Source organism: Caretta caretta, chromosome 1 (assembly GCF_965140235.1).
Source record: "Caretta caretta isolate rCarCar2 chromosome 1, rCarCar1.hap1, whole genome shotgun sequence".
NCBI lineage: Eukaryota > Metazoa > Chordata > Testudines > Cheloniidae > Caretta > Caretta caretta.
In genome coordinates this window covers 219,113,154-219,129,424 of record NC_134206.1, presented here as the reverse complement: position 1 = coordinate 219,129,424, position 16,271 = coordinate 219,113,154, and the positions used below count along the sequence as shown (strand labels likewise).

General features: G+C 45.7%; 1 protein-coding gene across 1 annotated transcript; it reads left to right on the top strand.

Moving 5' to 3' along the window:
• The first annotated feature begins 349 nt into the window (after positions 1–349).
• Positions 350–13,953, top strand: LOC125623402 (solute carrier family 2, facilitated glucose transporter member 3). Its single transcript, XM_048822724.2, has 10 exons — positions 350–620; positions 4,096–4,191; positions 6,242–6,402; positions 6,726–6,966; positions 7,233–7,395; positions 8,467–8,654; positions 9,300–9,404; positions 9,940–10,041; positions 10,360–10,563; positions 11,102–13,953. Exons 1-10 carry the CDS (start codon positions 606–608, stop codon positions 11,327–11,329), a joined length of 1,503 nt encoding a protein of 500 aa, XP_048678681.2. The 5' UTR covers positions 350–605; the 3' UTR covers positions 11,330–13,953.
• The last annotated feature ends 2,318 nt before the right edge of the window (positions 13,954–16,271 follow it).

Sequence of the window (16,271 nt, the reverse complement as noted above, 5' to 3'; positions counted from 1 at the left end):
AACACAAATCATTATTATTTTATTGGTATATAATTGCATGGCAACAATAGCCTGCTAAATACTCATCTCCATAATCAGGTCCTTTCCAAAATGCTGTCTGGAGTTAAATAATATGAGCAATCACAACTGGAACGGATGGGAAATCCCATTAGCTGCCCTCCTGAGTGATGTTTTCAGGGTTTGTAGTATCTGTGAAACATAAAGAGGGCTCTGCTCAGACTCCCACACACAAATGCCTTTTAAGGAGAGAAGGAAAATGCCTTATCTAAATTTCCAGTGATGAAACATTGAAGTCACAAAATTAGGCAGGGTCACAAGTTTGTTTTTTTTTTGCTTATTACGGGAGCTGGGCGGGGTCTTGTCTGGCTCAGTCCCTCTCTAACATCCGCACCTCCTAGCAGAAACCATAAATAGATTGCTCTAAGGCAGCTCCTCAGCAGAGTGATATTGCAAATTGCACAGAGCAAAAAATTACAGAGACGGTTCCAGATATTCAATTACGTGGGAAGCAAATACACGACATTTGAGAGATCGTCAACGACTTCATTAAGAAGGGGGCAGTGGGTGTGCAGTGTCTTGACATTCCTTGACATTTACCAAGGACCATGGAGAGCAAAAAGGTAACTACAGCAGATCTTTTTCTCCTTGCCTTTATATTTTTAGCCTGCTTATGAGTGGTTTTGTTGTTCAGTGCGTGCCTTGGTTTGAACATGGTTGCGTCTGTTCATCCGGCATTTATACATTCTGGGTTAGCGCTACCCAATTTGTCTGACTTGTGAAACCCTCGGCCTGGCTTGTTGAAGATGTTTTGAATTGTTGGGCATCCCTTCGCAGGAGGTGTCTTTACAGATAACATCATGGTGTTTGATTATTATTACTATCTCTTTTACTATTTTATTTGTGTGCCTTTTGAGCAGATGAAAGGTCTATAATCAAACACTGAATGTGCATGAGGGCGAGCCTTTACTATGATTATTTAAGGATGACTCTGAGAAAGTGGCAGCCATAGGGGATGCACGGTAGGGGGAGGGGAAGATGTTTATGTAGGGTTGTTGCAAGTCATGGCATTTGTTTGGGTACATTTTTGTGGTTGTAGTTTTTCAAAATATTGCTTTCCTTGTCATGTTTTATTTGGCATGAGATCTATTGTGCTGGCCGAATGAGAGCCATTTGTCTTTAGGTTGACCAAGATGACAATGTGTTCGTGATGAGAAAAGGACAATTTCTCTTAAAGGTTTTTGAAGGCTATTTTTAAAGAAATAATGAGTAACCTTCCGATTTCAACCGAGAGAACATGGCAGGTTCACTCCCTCTCATGACACTGAGCTAGAGAGCCTTTGTGGGCAGCATTGTTGATGGGCGTCCATGTGTGTTGTGTGCATTAATCTGTGAACTAATTAATTGTGTGTGTTTGAGAGCATCAAGGATAAAAAGCAGGCAATGGTAGCTGGGGAAGAGACAGTGAGGGAGGGAGAGTGGCATCAAATAACTGACTGATGCTGGTGCTCATTGAAGGATACCTGGGGGTTACTGCTCTCGTAGAGGTATTCAAGTAGCCATCAGTTTATAAAACCAAGCCTTTCTTTCCCTTTTTCTGGGACAAGAGGAAAGTGTGAGGGCATGAGGGAGGGAACTCTGAACAAGCATCCCAGTCAAGGTCATTTAGAGGAGAGTAAAGAAGCTGCCCCAGTTGAGGTCAATGAGTGCTACTATTCTGGGTTTCCAGCCAATGAAAAGAGAGAAAACTGGTGGGAAATGTCTCCCCCGATAATATACATGCAGTCAGATACCATTGTCACCCATTGTGAGAGGGAGGGGTATGGGTGGTGTTTTGAATTCCCTGCCAGCGTCTAAGCCTCAACTCTGTCACTGTGGTTTGTGTAGATCCCACCCTGGTATTTCTGAGCTCCATGGATATGCTGCTGGCTGGAGAGAATATACATTAGATCATAGTCCTTTCACTGCAGGGTTGGAAGGGGTGAGACCATGTCATGTATACTTGAGTGTGAGACTGGCTATGTAATACAAAGAAATAGATTAGAAAAGGCAGGAGGCATGAAACGTGGTGTGGAATATATATGAACTATACCATCTATAGTATGTGTGTGTATACTATGTAAGCAAAGTATGCCTATGTTATATCGTGCCCAGATGGGTCCTGTGGAGCTGGAGACTTGGCCTGGACATTGAGTAAGCCATGGCAATGCAGGATGCTCTTTTGCTTAAGGCACTGAACTGAAAAACGGAAGATCTGAGTTTTGTTCCCAGATGCACTGTGACCCGGGGCACTTATTCTCTCTGTACCTCAGTTCCTCATCTTCAACATGGAGGGAATAATAATTCCTACCTCATAGCAGTGTTGTGAGGATAAATCCATCAATATCTGTGAGATATTTGGGTGCTAGCCTCTGCATCCAACAAGCTTCTAGGTGGCACTAATCTAGGCCTTTTCAGAGCTCATTGACCCCAAGGGAATGAGAGAGCAAAGCTAAATCTGAGTCTTCTACATGACAGCGCAGAGGGAATCAGGTCTGACCTTGTAGCACTCCCAGTCTCTGCTGGCCCCAGGCGAGAGTATCAGAAATTGGGAATGGAAGTACTACACTGGTCTCCACATTATTCCCAGTCCTCACTGGCCTTAGAGAGTGAAAACTAGGGCTGGGAATACACATTGTTAACACCTTTGGAAGAGTTCCCAGTCCCTAGTGAATGAGAAACCAGGATAGAGTATTAAGGATGGAACTTCTGAAGTGTTGCCAACTCAAAGCATTCAAAAATTATCAGTCAGCATCCCAAAATTGTGAGATTTTAAAACTATGAAAAATGTTGCACACTTTTTATTTGGTTTTTGGTTTCTGAGCCTTAGAATTCACATGGATCATATTTTCCAGCTTTGGTTGGCAGCCAGGGCTAGAAACATACTTTTTACTTTAATGAAAATTGAGAGTCTGATATAATCACTTGACTCCAGGAGCTGGGGCTTTAAGAAATACATGAAATATTGAGAGCCTTGCAAAAAAAAATCACAAGAGTTGGGAGTACTGCCTTCTACCCTGCCATGAAGAGTTTTAACACCATCAGCCTTTGGTTCAGGGAGTAAAATCCCAGTATGGGGAAAGAAATCCAGGTCTCCTGCATGGCAGTGCAGAGAGCTAATCCCTCAGGGCACTAGATCTGGCTTCCACTGTAATAAAGGTATTAATCCTAGGAGTACTGAGACTTATATTTATTTAGTGACCCCAGTCACATTGCATGGGAGATGTTTACAAAACATGCCAGGGGTCAGAATCTACTTCTAAATGAAGCATATAAACCAAAAAATAACAGCCACTAGCTAGTACAGCCAATTAAGAAATGCACATAGAGGGTGTGTAACTGGAGAGCAGGGTGTATAACTGGAACCTCTGACAGGTGAGATAACCACCCTGCCTCTAATTCAATATCTGTCAATAACTGTCAGTGAACCTCAGCGGGTCTCTGAACTTCTTGTTCTCAGAACAGTTCCTCCTGCAATGGCTTGTTGAGCTACTGATCTGGCTCCACCACTTCACGTTTGCTGCACCTGTTTTCCATTGTCACTGACTGGGTGAGCATGTGTTCCATCGGCCAGCGCAGGCCCATTCTCAGTGGCATTCTGGGTATCCTCAAAACATGCAGCACGAGTGTCCTGCTTGGATTTGTTGAGGTGTTTTCTGTTCCTTCAGTAGGACTGGTTCTTGAAATGTCTGTGCCATATGACCTTTGTGTGGATAGTTTGCTGTTACATTGGCAGGTTCCTAACCAATTTTATTTTATTTCTGACCCCATGCAATCAGGATGTAACACACATGGGTGCCCTGTCACATGACAGGGCTGAGTATACATGTGCTCCCATGATTAGCATTATATTCAATATTCCCGGCCCACGTTGGCCCAGGATAATGAAAGATTGAGACTGGGGATGGAACCCTACTCTCCCAAGCGACCCATAGGGAGCACTAGACCTGGCTTCTGAGGAGCTCTTAGCTGAGATTGTTGTGTTAAACAGAAAAACAATTTGTGTGGAAAAAGTGAAAAAATTAATTAAATGACTGATTTTTCCCTCTCTCTCTTCAGAAAATTACTTGTCCCCTTCTCTGTGCCGTTTCCACTGCGGCCATCGGATCGCTCCAGTTTGGGTACAACACGGGTGTCATCAATGCACCTGAGAAGGTGAGAGAGAAAGAGCCCTCTGGGTTTTGACATAGCCGGGTGGTCTCATCTCTTCCATAGAGCTCATTCTGCCTCAAAAGATGGTGCTGAGGATCATCTTAGAGGCAGGGAGAGAGGGAAGGTCATTGAGGAGCTAGTGGGTGAATGGTTTGTCTCTCCTATTTGAAGGGCAAAGGAAGAGAGAGGACCATCCCTTTTAGTGCAGGGGAAGAGGAGGAAGAGGGTCACCTTTACGTTTTGGTGAGGAGAGATGGAGTAAAGAGGGTCATTGTCCCACTTCATGTACAGGAGGGATAAAAGGAGAGGGGTCAGTTTGCCATTTCAGGCAGGTAGGGAGTGATGGGGTCCTCCCATTTATGAGGTACAGTGGGAGTGTGCATGGCATCTCTGTCTCATCTGGACATCCAGAGGGAGAATTATGAAGGGACGCCATCTTGTTTGGGGCAGTTGGAAGCCTTGTCCCTGCATGTTTTGGATGTAGGTAGAGCGAAAGCACGAAAGAGGGGTATCCCTATCTTCCAAAATACACAGGAATATGGGAATGAAGTTGCTTCCTTCATTTTGGGGATGCAGAGGGAGGTTGGAGTGGAGTTTCTGCCTCCATTGTGCAGTAAAGGGGAAAGGAGGGGAAAACCAAACTGGAACATTGGCATAGAGGAGACATTAGAACCAGGAAAGGGGAGGGACTGGGCATATGGAGAGTTTGGGGAGACTCTATAACCCTCCTGCCAATCTAGTTTTCTATCCAGATTCCACCCCTTTAAAATAATTTACTTTGGGGAATATCCTCACCAAAACTATGTGTCCCTGCTGCCAGTCTGTTATCGTTCAAACCACAGAAACCTTCTCACCCTCCCTTATAGATTGGGATGAAGCATACTGACAGGAGTGGGGGCTGTTCTGAGTCACAGAAAAGCCCTTTCAGGGGTTGGAGGGGACAGCAAAGAGCTGAGAAAGGGCTGCATGGGATTATGGTTTCCCTGTTGATTTTGGGCTTCCTCTCTCAGGCTTTCTCCTATCTATCTATCTATCTATCTATCTATCTATCTATCTATCTATCTATCTATCTATCTATCTATCTATCTATCTATCTATCTATCTAATCTAGTTTCATATTAAGCTCAAAGTGGGGGCTTGGTGGGGGATGTGACTGTCTGGGGAAATTCCAACCAAGTAATTTGCAAATTACATCACCAAGAAAAAAAAAAAGAAATGAAAAATGTAGGCGGTTTTTTTTTTCTTGTAAACCAGATGAGCTAAACCTCATGCAAAAAAGTGAGTCACGTCTGCCACATCCACCCTGTCTCCCGGAATACAGATGTCATAACCAGAGATGGGGGTGTGCAGTCAAACTAGCACCTTGCTGCCACCTGCTGGGGGCACATAATGTGAAACTCGTGCCCTGCAACACTTTGTAATCAGACAGGATATCTATCCGAAAACTTAGCAATAGGAAAAGTTCTTTTGCCTATCATCTCATCCATCCTAGAAGACAATGCAGGATAGTTCCCTGGAGTGCTTCAGGATTTTATTCAGTCTCTTGGGGAAGCTATTTCACAGTCTCACATACCCCTCGCCGCTGGGGAATGTATCCTGATACCAGAAATGTTCTCATTTGTGAGAGAACATTTCCCTTTGCTCATTTTAGTCCCATTGCTGCTATTTCTCCTCACTCAGACCTACTGTCACCAAAGACACCCTCCTTGCTGTCTACATCCTTCCGCTACTTACAGAGAGTTAGCCTTATCTCCTTAATCATCTCTTGCCCAATCTCATCATACTAAGTAAATCAGTCTCTCCATCCTCTTAATCATGTCCTACTGCTCTTCTCTGAGCGTCTCTCCTTCTGAAACTTTGGGTTCCTCTTCAGCTGTCCTGACCCACTTTAGCTTCTCTGCTTCCAAATGTCTGAGATCTCTCCCCACCACCCTGACTTTGTGACAAAAGAACCCCCTGATCTCATACAGAGCTCTGCCTCTCCCACAGTACATTATATTTTATTGTAACCCCTCTCTCCTCCCGTTTCTGGGGTGTGTTTTCTCCCATGCAGATTATTCAAGCATTCTTCAATCAAACATTAGAGTTGCGGAGAGGGACCCCAACCTCCTCCGAGCTTCTGACCTCGCTGTGGTCCCTCTCCGTCGCCATCTTCTCCGTGGGAGGGATGATCGGCTCCTTCTCTGTTGGACTTTTTGTCAACCGATTTGGAAGGTACGTTAGGAAGGGGGTCTAAGCCACCATGGAATTTGTCTTTGAATTATGGGATATTGGAAGGATTAGGAGAAATTATTTCTCTCCAAAAAATTGGACCAATGGACCAGAGAAGGAGGGTAGGTTGGGGAGAAGGGACCGATTCCTGGAAGGGCAAGACAGTGGGAGAGAGAGAAGAAAAGAAGCAGACAAAGGGAGTGGCTGAGTGGGGAAGCGTGGCCCGGGGAAGGGGGATCTGGCTGGGCATATAACTTCTGCAATTTTCTCCCTATCGTTGCACATCAATAACCCCTGGCCTATGCTAATGTCTCTCTCCTTGGCAGGCGGAACTCCATGCTACTGGTGAACATCCTGGCCTTCGTGGGTGGCACCCTGATGGGCTTTTCCAAGACGGCAAAAGCAATAGAAATGCTGATCCTTGGCCGCTTTATCATTGGCCTCTTTTGTGGCCTCAGCACTGGCTTTGTTCCCATGTACATTAGCGAGATCTCACCCACCGCCCTGCGTGGTGCCTTTGGCACCCTCAACCAGCTGGGCATCGTTGTGGGCATCTTGGTGGCACAGGTAGGCCTGATCCTGACTTTCTCAATGGCTGTTGGGGAGGGCACTGAAGGTTTTATGGGGCTAACAGGCTGCTTCACGGGTATCATTAGAGGGGAATGAGACCTCATGGACCATTCTATAGTCACCATGGGGAGGAATGGGTGGGTTGAATAGCTAACTGACCACACTACTGTGTAATTCTTGAGGAGGAGAAAGGGTAAAGACTTAATTTTCAACACAGGGGAATATCTCGTAATATTTCTTTCTCTTCTTGTTCGCTGGATTAGATTTTCGGCTTGAAGGAGATCATGGGGAGTGAGAGTCTCTGGCCACTGCTTTTGGGGTTCACTATTATCCCAGCCATCCTGCAGTGTGCTGCTCTGCCCTTCTGCCCTGAGAGTCCCCGTTTCCTGCTGATCAACAAGATGGAGGAAGACAAAGCGCAAGCAGGTGCGTGGACACTTCTAAATGGCACCACAGGACAGCTACTGGTCAGCCCAGTCACCACAGTCCTCCTAGCCTGAACTGAACTTAGGGGAATGGATGATGAGGAGTGATATGAGAACCTGGATCTCCTGCACGATAGTGTAGACAGCTGATCCGCAGAGGTCACCAGACCTGCCTCCGCAGTACCCCCAGCCTGCACGAGCTCCAGGATGTGTGAGAGAACTGTAACTGATCTGGGGTCTGCTGCATGGCAATGCAAAATCATAGAATCATAGAAATGTAAGAGAGGAAGGAACCTAGAGACGTTGTCAAGTCCACCCCTCTCAGCTGCGGCAGGACCAAATATACCTAGACCATCCCTGACAGGTGTTAGCCCAACCTGTTCTTAAAAATCTCCAGTGATGGGGATTCTACAACCTCCCCGGAAGCATATTCCAGGGCTTAACTACCCTTTTAGTTAGAAAGATTTTCCTAATATTTAACCTGTATCTCCCTTGCTGCAGAATAAGCCCATTACTTCTTGTCCTACCTTCTTACCTGGTCCCTATGAGGCATCAGGCTTGCCCATCAGGGTGCTCCCAGCACATTCTTGATGAGAGTAAGAAGTCCAGAATTTACATGGCCTAGTGTAGAATGATAGGGCCTAGGACAACAGGTTTGGCCCCTCCCAATCTTTGGAAAATAAAGTGATTGAGACTAGGAAAAGAGTTCTTCCTCATGGTATCACTGGACTCAGCCTCTGCTGTGCTCCTAAGTAGCCCCAAGGTGAGTGTGTGAACAGGAGCAGGAATCAAATGTAGGTTTCCGGCTCAGAGGCACAGATCACTAGGCCTAACATCTACTGTGCTCCTAACACATTTAGCTCCAGGTTGAATAGGAGGCTAGGACCAGGAATAGAGCCTTAATCTGTCCCACATAGCCAGGCAGAATATTAACTTCTAGGGGGTCCACAGCATTTGATCCCCCCTTGGAGAGTTGGAGACTAGGGCTGAGAGTGGAACTCAAGCCTCTTGTTGGCTGGGGCATGTAAATTGATGACATCTCATGTATTCTATGTGTGGTTCCTCCCTGTAGTTCTCCAGAAGCTCCGTGGTACACAGGATGTGGCCCAAGACATCCAAGAGATGAAAGAGGAGAGCACCAAGATGTCCCAGGAGAGGAAAGCAACAGTGCCGGAGCTCTTCCGCTCGCCGAATTACCGCCAGGCCATCATCATTGCCATCGTACTCCAGCTCTCCCAGCAGCTCTCGGGCATCAATGCTGTAAGTCAGCTTCCTGTTTCACTTCTTGGGCTCAATTCTCTTGCTGCTGTGTATGAGTGTCTCCCATTGACTTCAGTGAGAGTCAGCCAGTCACAATAGCAAGAGAATCTGGGCTCCTGGGCTTCACTTCCTGTCTTCAGTTGAGGTCAATTTTTGTGATACTCCCTGCCAAAAAGAGCTCCCTGAAATATTCAGCTGCGTTATGAGCTCATCAGGTATAGCTCACCCCTGGAAGCAGGTCACTTGGAGTCAAGGGAGATCCATAAAACCTTCCGTGACCTCAGGAACTCATCAGGATCCGATTGTGTTTTATAGCCCAGCTCTAGAAAGGGGCTGCTCAGCACATCAAAGGAGATGTGTAGCTAGGAACTAGGATGACCACCTCCATTTCATGGATAACTATATGAACAAGAGGGAACAAAGATTATTTTAAAGGGGCACTTCCCTATAGTGGGTTTTTTTTTTCATGGAAAATTGTTATACCTGTGTATGACAATGAATGGTCCTTGCATGATCATGGATTGAAGTATATACTTTTTTGACTGAGCTCTTATTGGACACATGGAGAGACAGGCATGAAAATAAGGGGCATCCCTTCAGGTGCAGGAACTTGTAACCATATCCAATTGCTTCTTCTACTCCCAGGTGTTCTATTACTCCACGGGGATTTTCGAAAAAGCTGGTGTCAAGCAGCCTGTCTATGCAACCATTGGTGCTGGTGTGGTTAACACGGTCTTCACTGTCGTATCGGTAAGTAGCGCTGCGGAGAGCGGTTGGTGAGATGATGGCTGGTGTGGATCTGCATGGAGGGAGATTTTGGGGAAAATAGTTATCCTGGAGCCAGTTTTTTTCTCTTCAGCCAAACTGTGGCTGAGATTTGCAGAAGGGAGAGGGGAGGCACAAAGGGAAGTGTGAAAGAGCAGGAGAGGAGAGCATGGCAGAAGGAGGGAATGTGAGCATACTAGAAGAAAGAAAGAGGGAGAGAAGGGTGAGATAGAATGGTGTAGAAGAGATGTGGACAAGGGTAAAAGTCAGAGGAAGAAGAGGGGGAGGAAAGAGTGGGGAAAGAGATAGAAAAACGCTGGGTGAAGGGGTAGGGAGAGACATAGCATCCTATATCCCCATCCATTTAAGCTGCCACTGACCACATGAGCACTGGAGAGGTGGAGGTAAATGGCAGATAAACCCCTTGGGGATAGGGGTGCAGAGCTTGTCAGGATGTGGAGCCAGCCCCTTTGGCTGTTGCTTTCTAATCTAATGTTTTTCTCTCCTGCCACTTTTGCAGCTGTTCCTGGTGGAGCGTGCAGGGCGCAGGACCCTTCATTTGGTCGGCTTGGGTGGCATGGCTCTCTGTGCCGTTCTCATGACCATAGCTTTGACACTTAAGGTGAGTTGACAGCAAACTGCCTATTCTTGTAGAGTTGAGATGTCATTAGGGACACAGAGGGAAACTGAGGTAAAGGACCCAAAGGTAAAGGAAAGGGCATCTTTGGAGGGATTGGGATGAGTATGGAGACAGGGGACTCTTGAGTATAAAGAAAGGAGAATCTATAGTGGGGGTACAGCTGGGATTAGGGGGAATATACATTCCCATACAGCAGGAACTATATACCATGATTAAGGACATAGAGATGTTGGAGCACGTGTTCCGTTATCCCATGTTTGCTTGTTAAATTACAGCTATTCATGTTTCTCTCCCTTGCAGGATGTCTTGAGCTGGATTAGCTATATCAGCATTGTTGCCATCTTTGGCTTTGTGGCCTTTTTTGAAATTGGCCCCGGTCCTATTCCCTGGTTCATTGTGGCTGAACTCTTCAGTCAAGGTCCCCGTCCTGCAGCTGTGGCAGTGGCTGGTTGCTCCAACTGGACCTCCAATTTCTTGGTGGGAATGCTCTTCCCCTATGCAGAGGTAAGGACACAATTTGGAAAGCACTGTGTTGATCTGATTGTTAGCTACTGTTAAGAGAGTGTTGTAGTTTAAACAACATCCCCATTCCTTTGCTTTCACTTAATGTTTATAATCCACAAATAGCTGGACACTTAGTCAACATAGCCAATCAACATAGCCCCCTTTGAGAGCCACAATATTTGTGAGTCATGCTAGCAATCAAAGTTCAGAATCAAGCTTTAAAAATCCCTTAAATGGCCTGGGGTGTTCCTTTAAAAATACTACGTTAAAAGTAAATAAGTCCATATTTTGGGGAGGGTGTTGTGATTCTGAGTTTAGGAGGTTTCAGAGTAACAGCCGTGTTAGTCTGTATTCGCAAAAAGAAAAGGAGTACTTGTGGCACCTTAGAGACTAACCAATTTATTTGAGCATAAGCTTTCGTGAGCTACAGCTCACTTCATCGGATGCATCGGATGAGTTTAGGAGATAATGACTGTACCTTGATTTTAGGCCTATGCACTTTTCAAATTATAACCTTTCCCTTCTTTCCCCCCTGTAGAAATTGTGTGGTCCCTATGTCTTCATCATCTTCATTGTTTTCCTGGTCATCTTCTTTGTCTTCACCTTCTTCAAAGTCCCTGAGACCAGGGGCAGGACTTTTGAAGACATTGCCAGGGGCTTTGAAGGACAAGGGGAAGGAAGTGGCACCGTTGCAGCAGTGGAGAAAAGCCCCATGGTGGAACTGAAGGGCATAGAGTCTGCTAATGATGTTACCTCAAATATTTAACGCACCCCTTCTTGACCCTTTTTCATTGTTAAAGAAATAAGCAGAGAGTCTTTCAAGGATTGGGCAGAGATATACGTCAGGAGAAAATCTAGGACAATTTAAAAATTGCTGCTATTTTATTCTTCCCCTCGCACCGCTCCCTTCCACATTTCCGCCAAGCCCTGCCAGGGTTAAGATGGTCTGAAGTGGGAAGGTCTCATCTGCTTTCAACACGGGAGGGCATCAGGAGCAAAAATAACCTCATCTCCACCTGTTATGCACTTGAGGAGGAGAACATATGGGCAATATTTTTGCTCTCACCTTTAACTGCTCCTAGGTATTAAGGTATTTTTGTGCATAGCAACCTCTTATGTTTTTTAAACTTACTATTATTTTTGTATAGTGAGCTAAAGCAACCAAACAACTCCACAGTGCCGTCTCTTCCCACTTTTAATTCTGCTCCACCGTGAGTATGCAGTATTATGCTGGAATTTAATGTAATTACCCAAATGCAAAAAGCCATTATGTCATATTTGCTGTCTGGTGGGTGCCTCAGGAGAAGCGGACCAAGTTACCAGAGAGGGTTCTTTTTCCCTTTTCTTTTTTGTACAGCTAGTCTGAAAGCTCAGTTTTACATTGGTTTATTTATTTGTGTGTCAGTTTAGTTGTAAATATTTATTTTTTTTATATGTAAAAATATGTACAGATAATGAAGCAGAAGATGTTTATGATAAATAGTTATTTTTAAGAGATGATACTGTAGGTTTGAGGTGCAATAAAACTGTAAAGCAGAAATATGGTACTAAAGAGAAAAATTACACTCTGGTTGTACATGAAATGGAGCTGATTATGCATGGCTCCATTAAAGGACATTTCTGTCCTCCAGACACAAATTTTAAAAAATTGAGTACGAGAGAGAATAAGCATGTGACAGTATTTGTGTACATTCTTGTGTCCACCAACGTTCTTATATTCTTCAGGACTTTTTGGTGGCTATGTTAAATAATGGTCACGTGGATTACTTGAAAATTGCAGTATTACAGCAAAAGGGCATTGTTATTTGACACTATTTTCAGTCACTGTTAGTTCTTGTGGAGGCTGGGTGATTATTTCAGGCCAGACGCTGACTCATCCAACCCTCTTTTCTTGAAATTTGGCTTCTCTGTTCCTCTTTTCTAACAGTAAAGGAAGTCTGAAAGAGACAGATTGTAATTTAAAGAGATGTGTGTATAAAAAAAAAATCCAAAACTGTATATTCTTATCAATTGTTCCTATAGTTAAACTTTAGACAAAGGCACGTAGCATGAACCTTCTGGATACAGGACTAGTTATCCAAGACACAAAGGACTCTGTAAAGGTAGAAATGAAGGAATAGAGACCAAAGCTCCTGAAACCTGATAGCCAGACAGAAAGATGTTTAGTCCATGGCTATAGGGTAAATTTTTGCTACAGGGGCTGGGCTGTCCATTCTGGAGGCTCCAGGGAATACTGTAATGTATTGTGTGTCTGTGTGTGTGTCTCTGTGTGTGTACACTACTGCCCTCTACTAGATGGGATATGTCAGACACATTCAGTTAATAATGGTCCCTCCTCTTGTCTCTTAGTTGCCAGAGGACTGAAAAGTTCCTTTAGCTTAGCAGGGCAAGGCTTAGTGCATGTAGTACATTTGAATCGGAGGGTTGAGAGCTCTGTTTCACTGACTGGAATACTCAGTAGGGAGAAAGAAGGAAAGTCCAGTGTGGTTAGGCCCATTGACACTCCATCAACATCTGTGTAGGAAGTCCAAACTCAAACTCCAGCACTGAGCACCTCTGCATTTTTGGATTGAAACAAACTCTGGATCTGAATGAAGACCCTGGGTCCATTTACACCAAAGCTAGAATTACATGGCTGGACTTCATACAACACACAGCAGGGAAGTTAGTATGCCTGACCTCATCATCACATAGCTGGCTAAAGAAAACAAAAATACAACAATACTCCCCAAATCATCTGAGGGCACATCTTGGTTATTGCCCCCAAGAACCGTGCCCGGGGTTCCTTACCGTGTATTCTCCAGGGTTTGCTCTAGTCTGAGTTTTAAATGACTCAAGTGATGGAGCCTCCACCCCTTCCCTTGTGGACAATAATTGTAAAGTCCAGTAAATTTTGCTGCTGGGAAATATTTCCTGTGATTTAACAAGAACATTTCCCTCCTCGCTCAATTTCATCAACTTACTCCTCGGTCTTCCACCCACACCCACCTTCCTCGGACTCCCTCTTCCTCCTTGCTATTTACATCTTTCAGAGTTTGTAGACGGTTATACTCCCCTCTTTCATCATTTGTCTAAATTATACAGATTTTATTCCTTTGATTCTCCTTATAACTCTGATCCCTTAATATTTGTGGAAGGTACAGCTTTCCGGTTGTATGTCTGTATGTAAGGAAAGGAAATTCCCCTCCAGCTGGGCACTAGAGCATTGCAAACAGCACATCAGGGTGTTTGTATGATGCCTTGGACTCTCCCTCTATCTTAGTCTGTCTCTTTCTCTCTCTCTTTCTCTATGTCTGCAGTATGAGTATTGCCGATGGGTTTTATATACTTATTATTAATTTGTGATTGTGTTACATGTTTCTAAAATAAAAACTGTGGATGTAAATATTACATATCTGCTTCTGGGTTTGTTACCTCCCCTCATTCCAAACCAGTAATAGCACCAGTCCTTGGAACAGACCCAACTCTGCCAATGCCCCTCAATTCTGCCCTGCAGCCCCCCTGCTATCCCAGTCCTGGTCTTCCCACACAGCTCAGCCAATGCCCCTCAGTCCTGCCCTGCAGCCCCCCTGCTATTCCAGTGCTGGGCTTTCTACTTCACTGTGATGCTGACTGGCCAATGGTAATGCTTCTCTCAGCCCCTGTGTGTATGTCCTCTAGAAATTCACCTCTCTACATTTGTCTGTAGGACGATGTTAAAAAGGGGGTTTCCCTGCGCTGGTCTGTCCTGTCCCTCTGCAGGTATCTTCTAGAGAGTCTTCCCCTCTGAGGCCTAGTTTCCACTGGTTAGGTCAATGGAAGGCAGCTTACCTTGACTTAATTATGTCAGTGTACACACTACAGCCTTGTCCCACCGATGTAAGTGCCCTACTACACCGACATCGTAACTCCACCTCCACGAGAGGCATAGCACTTATGTCAGTGTAGTTAGGGTGACCCAGTGTCTGTGTAGACACTATGTCCCTTACATCAGCTGTTGGCTGTCTTGTCAATTTCATGGCTCCATGAAAGCCGGGTAGCTAGAACCCAGCTGCCCCCCGGCTCCCCACACTCCAAGTCGGGCTGCTGCCCAGAGGCTCCAAGCTTAGGGAGCTGAGAAGCCTGGGTGGCTGGCCCCTGCTCTCAGCTGGGAGCGGAGAGGCAAGAAGCACAGGGGGCAGCTGGGCTCCTGGTGGGGAGCTGCGTGGAGCTAAGAGCACTGGCTGGCAGCCCCCCACCCTGCCCCTCTTCAGTCAGTGGAAGCACTCCTGGTGAGGACACACACCACTGAAAGAAGGAGGGTAGTGTGGACATGCATCACTGCAGTGATGGCCTAACGTAGGTCGGCTTAGGGCTGTGGTGTCGACATGCCCTGAGTCTCACTCACTTGTAAGGTGTACAGAGGGAGCAAGGGATGGGCTTTAGGGTGGCAAGGAGGAAACCCCATTGAATGGAGAAGTCACTATTTATCCTTATTCCTGGGGCAGCTATGGCATTTCTGACATACGTGAGTTGGTGTAGAATGCCACGCTTGCCCCACCAGTCCCTCTGCTGAATGTGAAGAGCAGATGTGAGATGATGCAACACCCTCACACCTGCAGCAGATAGACTGCACAACAAGAACCGCCTGGAGCAGCTGAGAACCAGGTAAATCCTTTCCTACCTCAACAGGCCCAAGGTAACACCAATTTCTCTCCAGACTGGGCCTTCTAAAAACTTACATTTTGGAGTGCTGTGGTTTTCCAGCTGATGTTTGTTTTTGCGGCTGCGGGCATGTACTTAGCGAGGAGATGGTTTAGGGGTCCAAGAATCAGCTAAGGAGCATTCACTGGGCAGAAAGCCCAGTTGAAATCCCAGCAGAGTTGTCTTGGCCCTCTTCTGAGATGGATCATTCGCGTTCCATGCTGCGTGCAAGTGTCTCAGATGCAACCTTAAAAACTGAGCTCATACCCTTGAATATTAAGTGTCTCTCATAATATGTTGTAAGAGCAGGGATTAGCAGTGGGGCTGCCTTTTACAGCTAGACTATCCTTCATTCCCTGTTGTGCAGCATGGTGAGCTCTGGCTGCTTGCTGCCTTCCACCAGAGCTGGTTGCAGGTCAGTGCTGGTAGAGTGCACAGTCTTTGGGATGAACAAAACCAGGGAAGCATTACATGGTGTTACCTGGGAGAGAGGAAGGAAGGATGAACATCCTCCCCAGTCTCCTGTGTTGTGGAACCTTGAGACGGTCAGAGCCTTTTGTGATGTCATAGGGCAGGTGATGGCAGAGTCATGAGAACATAGGGCCAGCCTTGAGGCCAATCCCACCTGCTGGCTGATGGGTAGTGATGATACCACACACAAATAAATCCCATGTTGCCCAGAAAACCGGGACCTGCTTTCTCTCCCAGGAGGCCCCAGGGGGTGGCTGAGTGAGCTGACCACCGAAGAATCCTTTTAAGGGGAAAATATCCAGAGAGAAATTCCCCGCCAGGGATTGACAGGGTCACACACAACCCCATTGCCTCACACATCGGCCAGGACCTAGGGTGCCGGCATCATTGTATGGGTTGGAACAAGGTAGATACGATGCAGATTTACTGTGTGGTATAGGGATCCTTACATCAGATAAGAAAAGTAGTTCAGTGAGACTGAATGTGAAACTTGATTGTACAGGGGCTAAATGCCCTCCTTTCCATCTTCTGGAGACTGGGGATATCACAGGAAATTAACAGCATTTTTAGGGGGA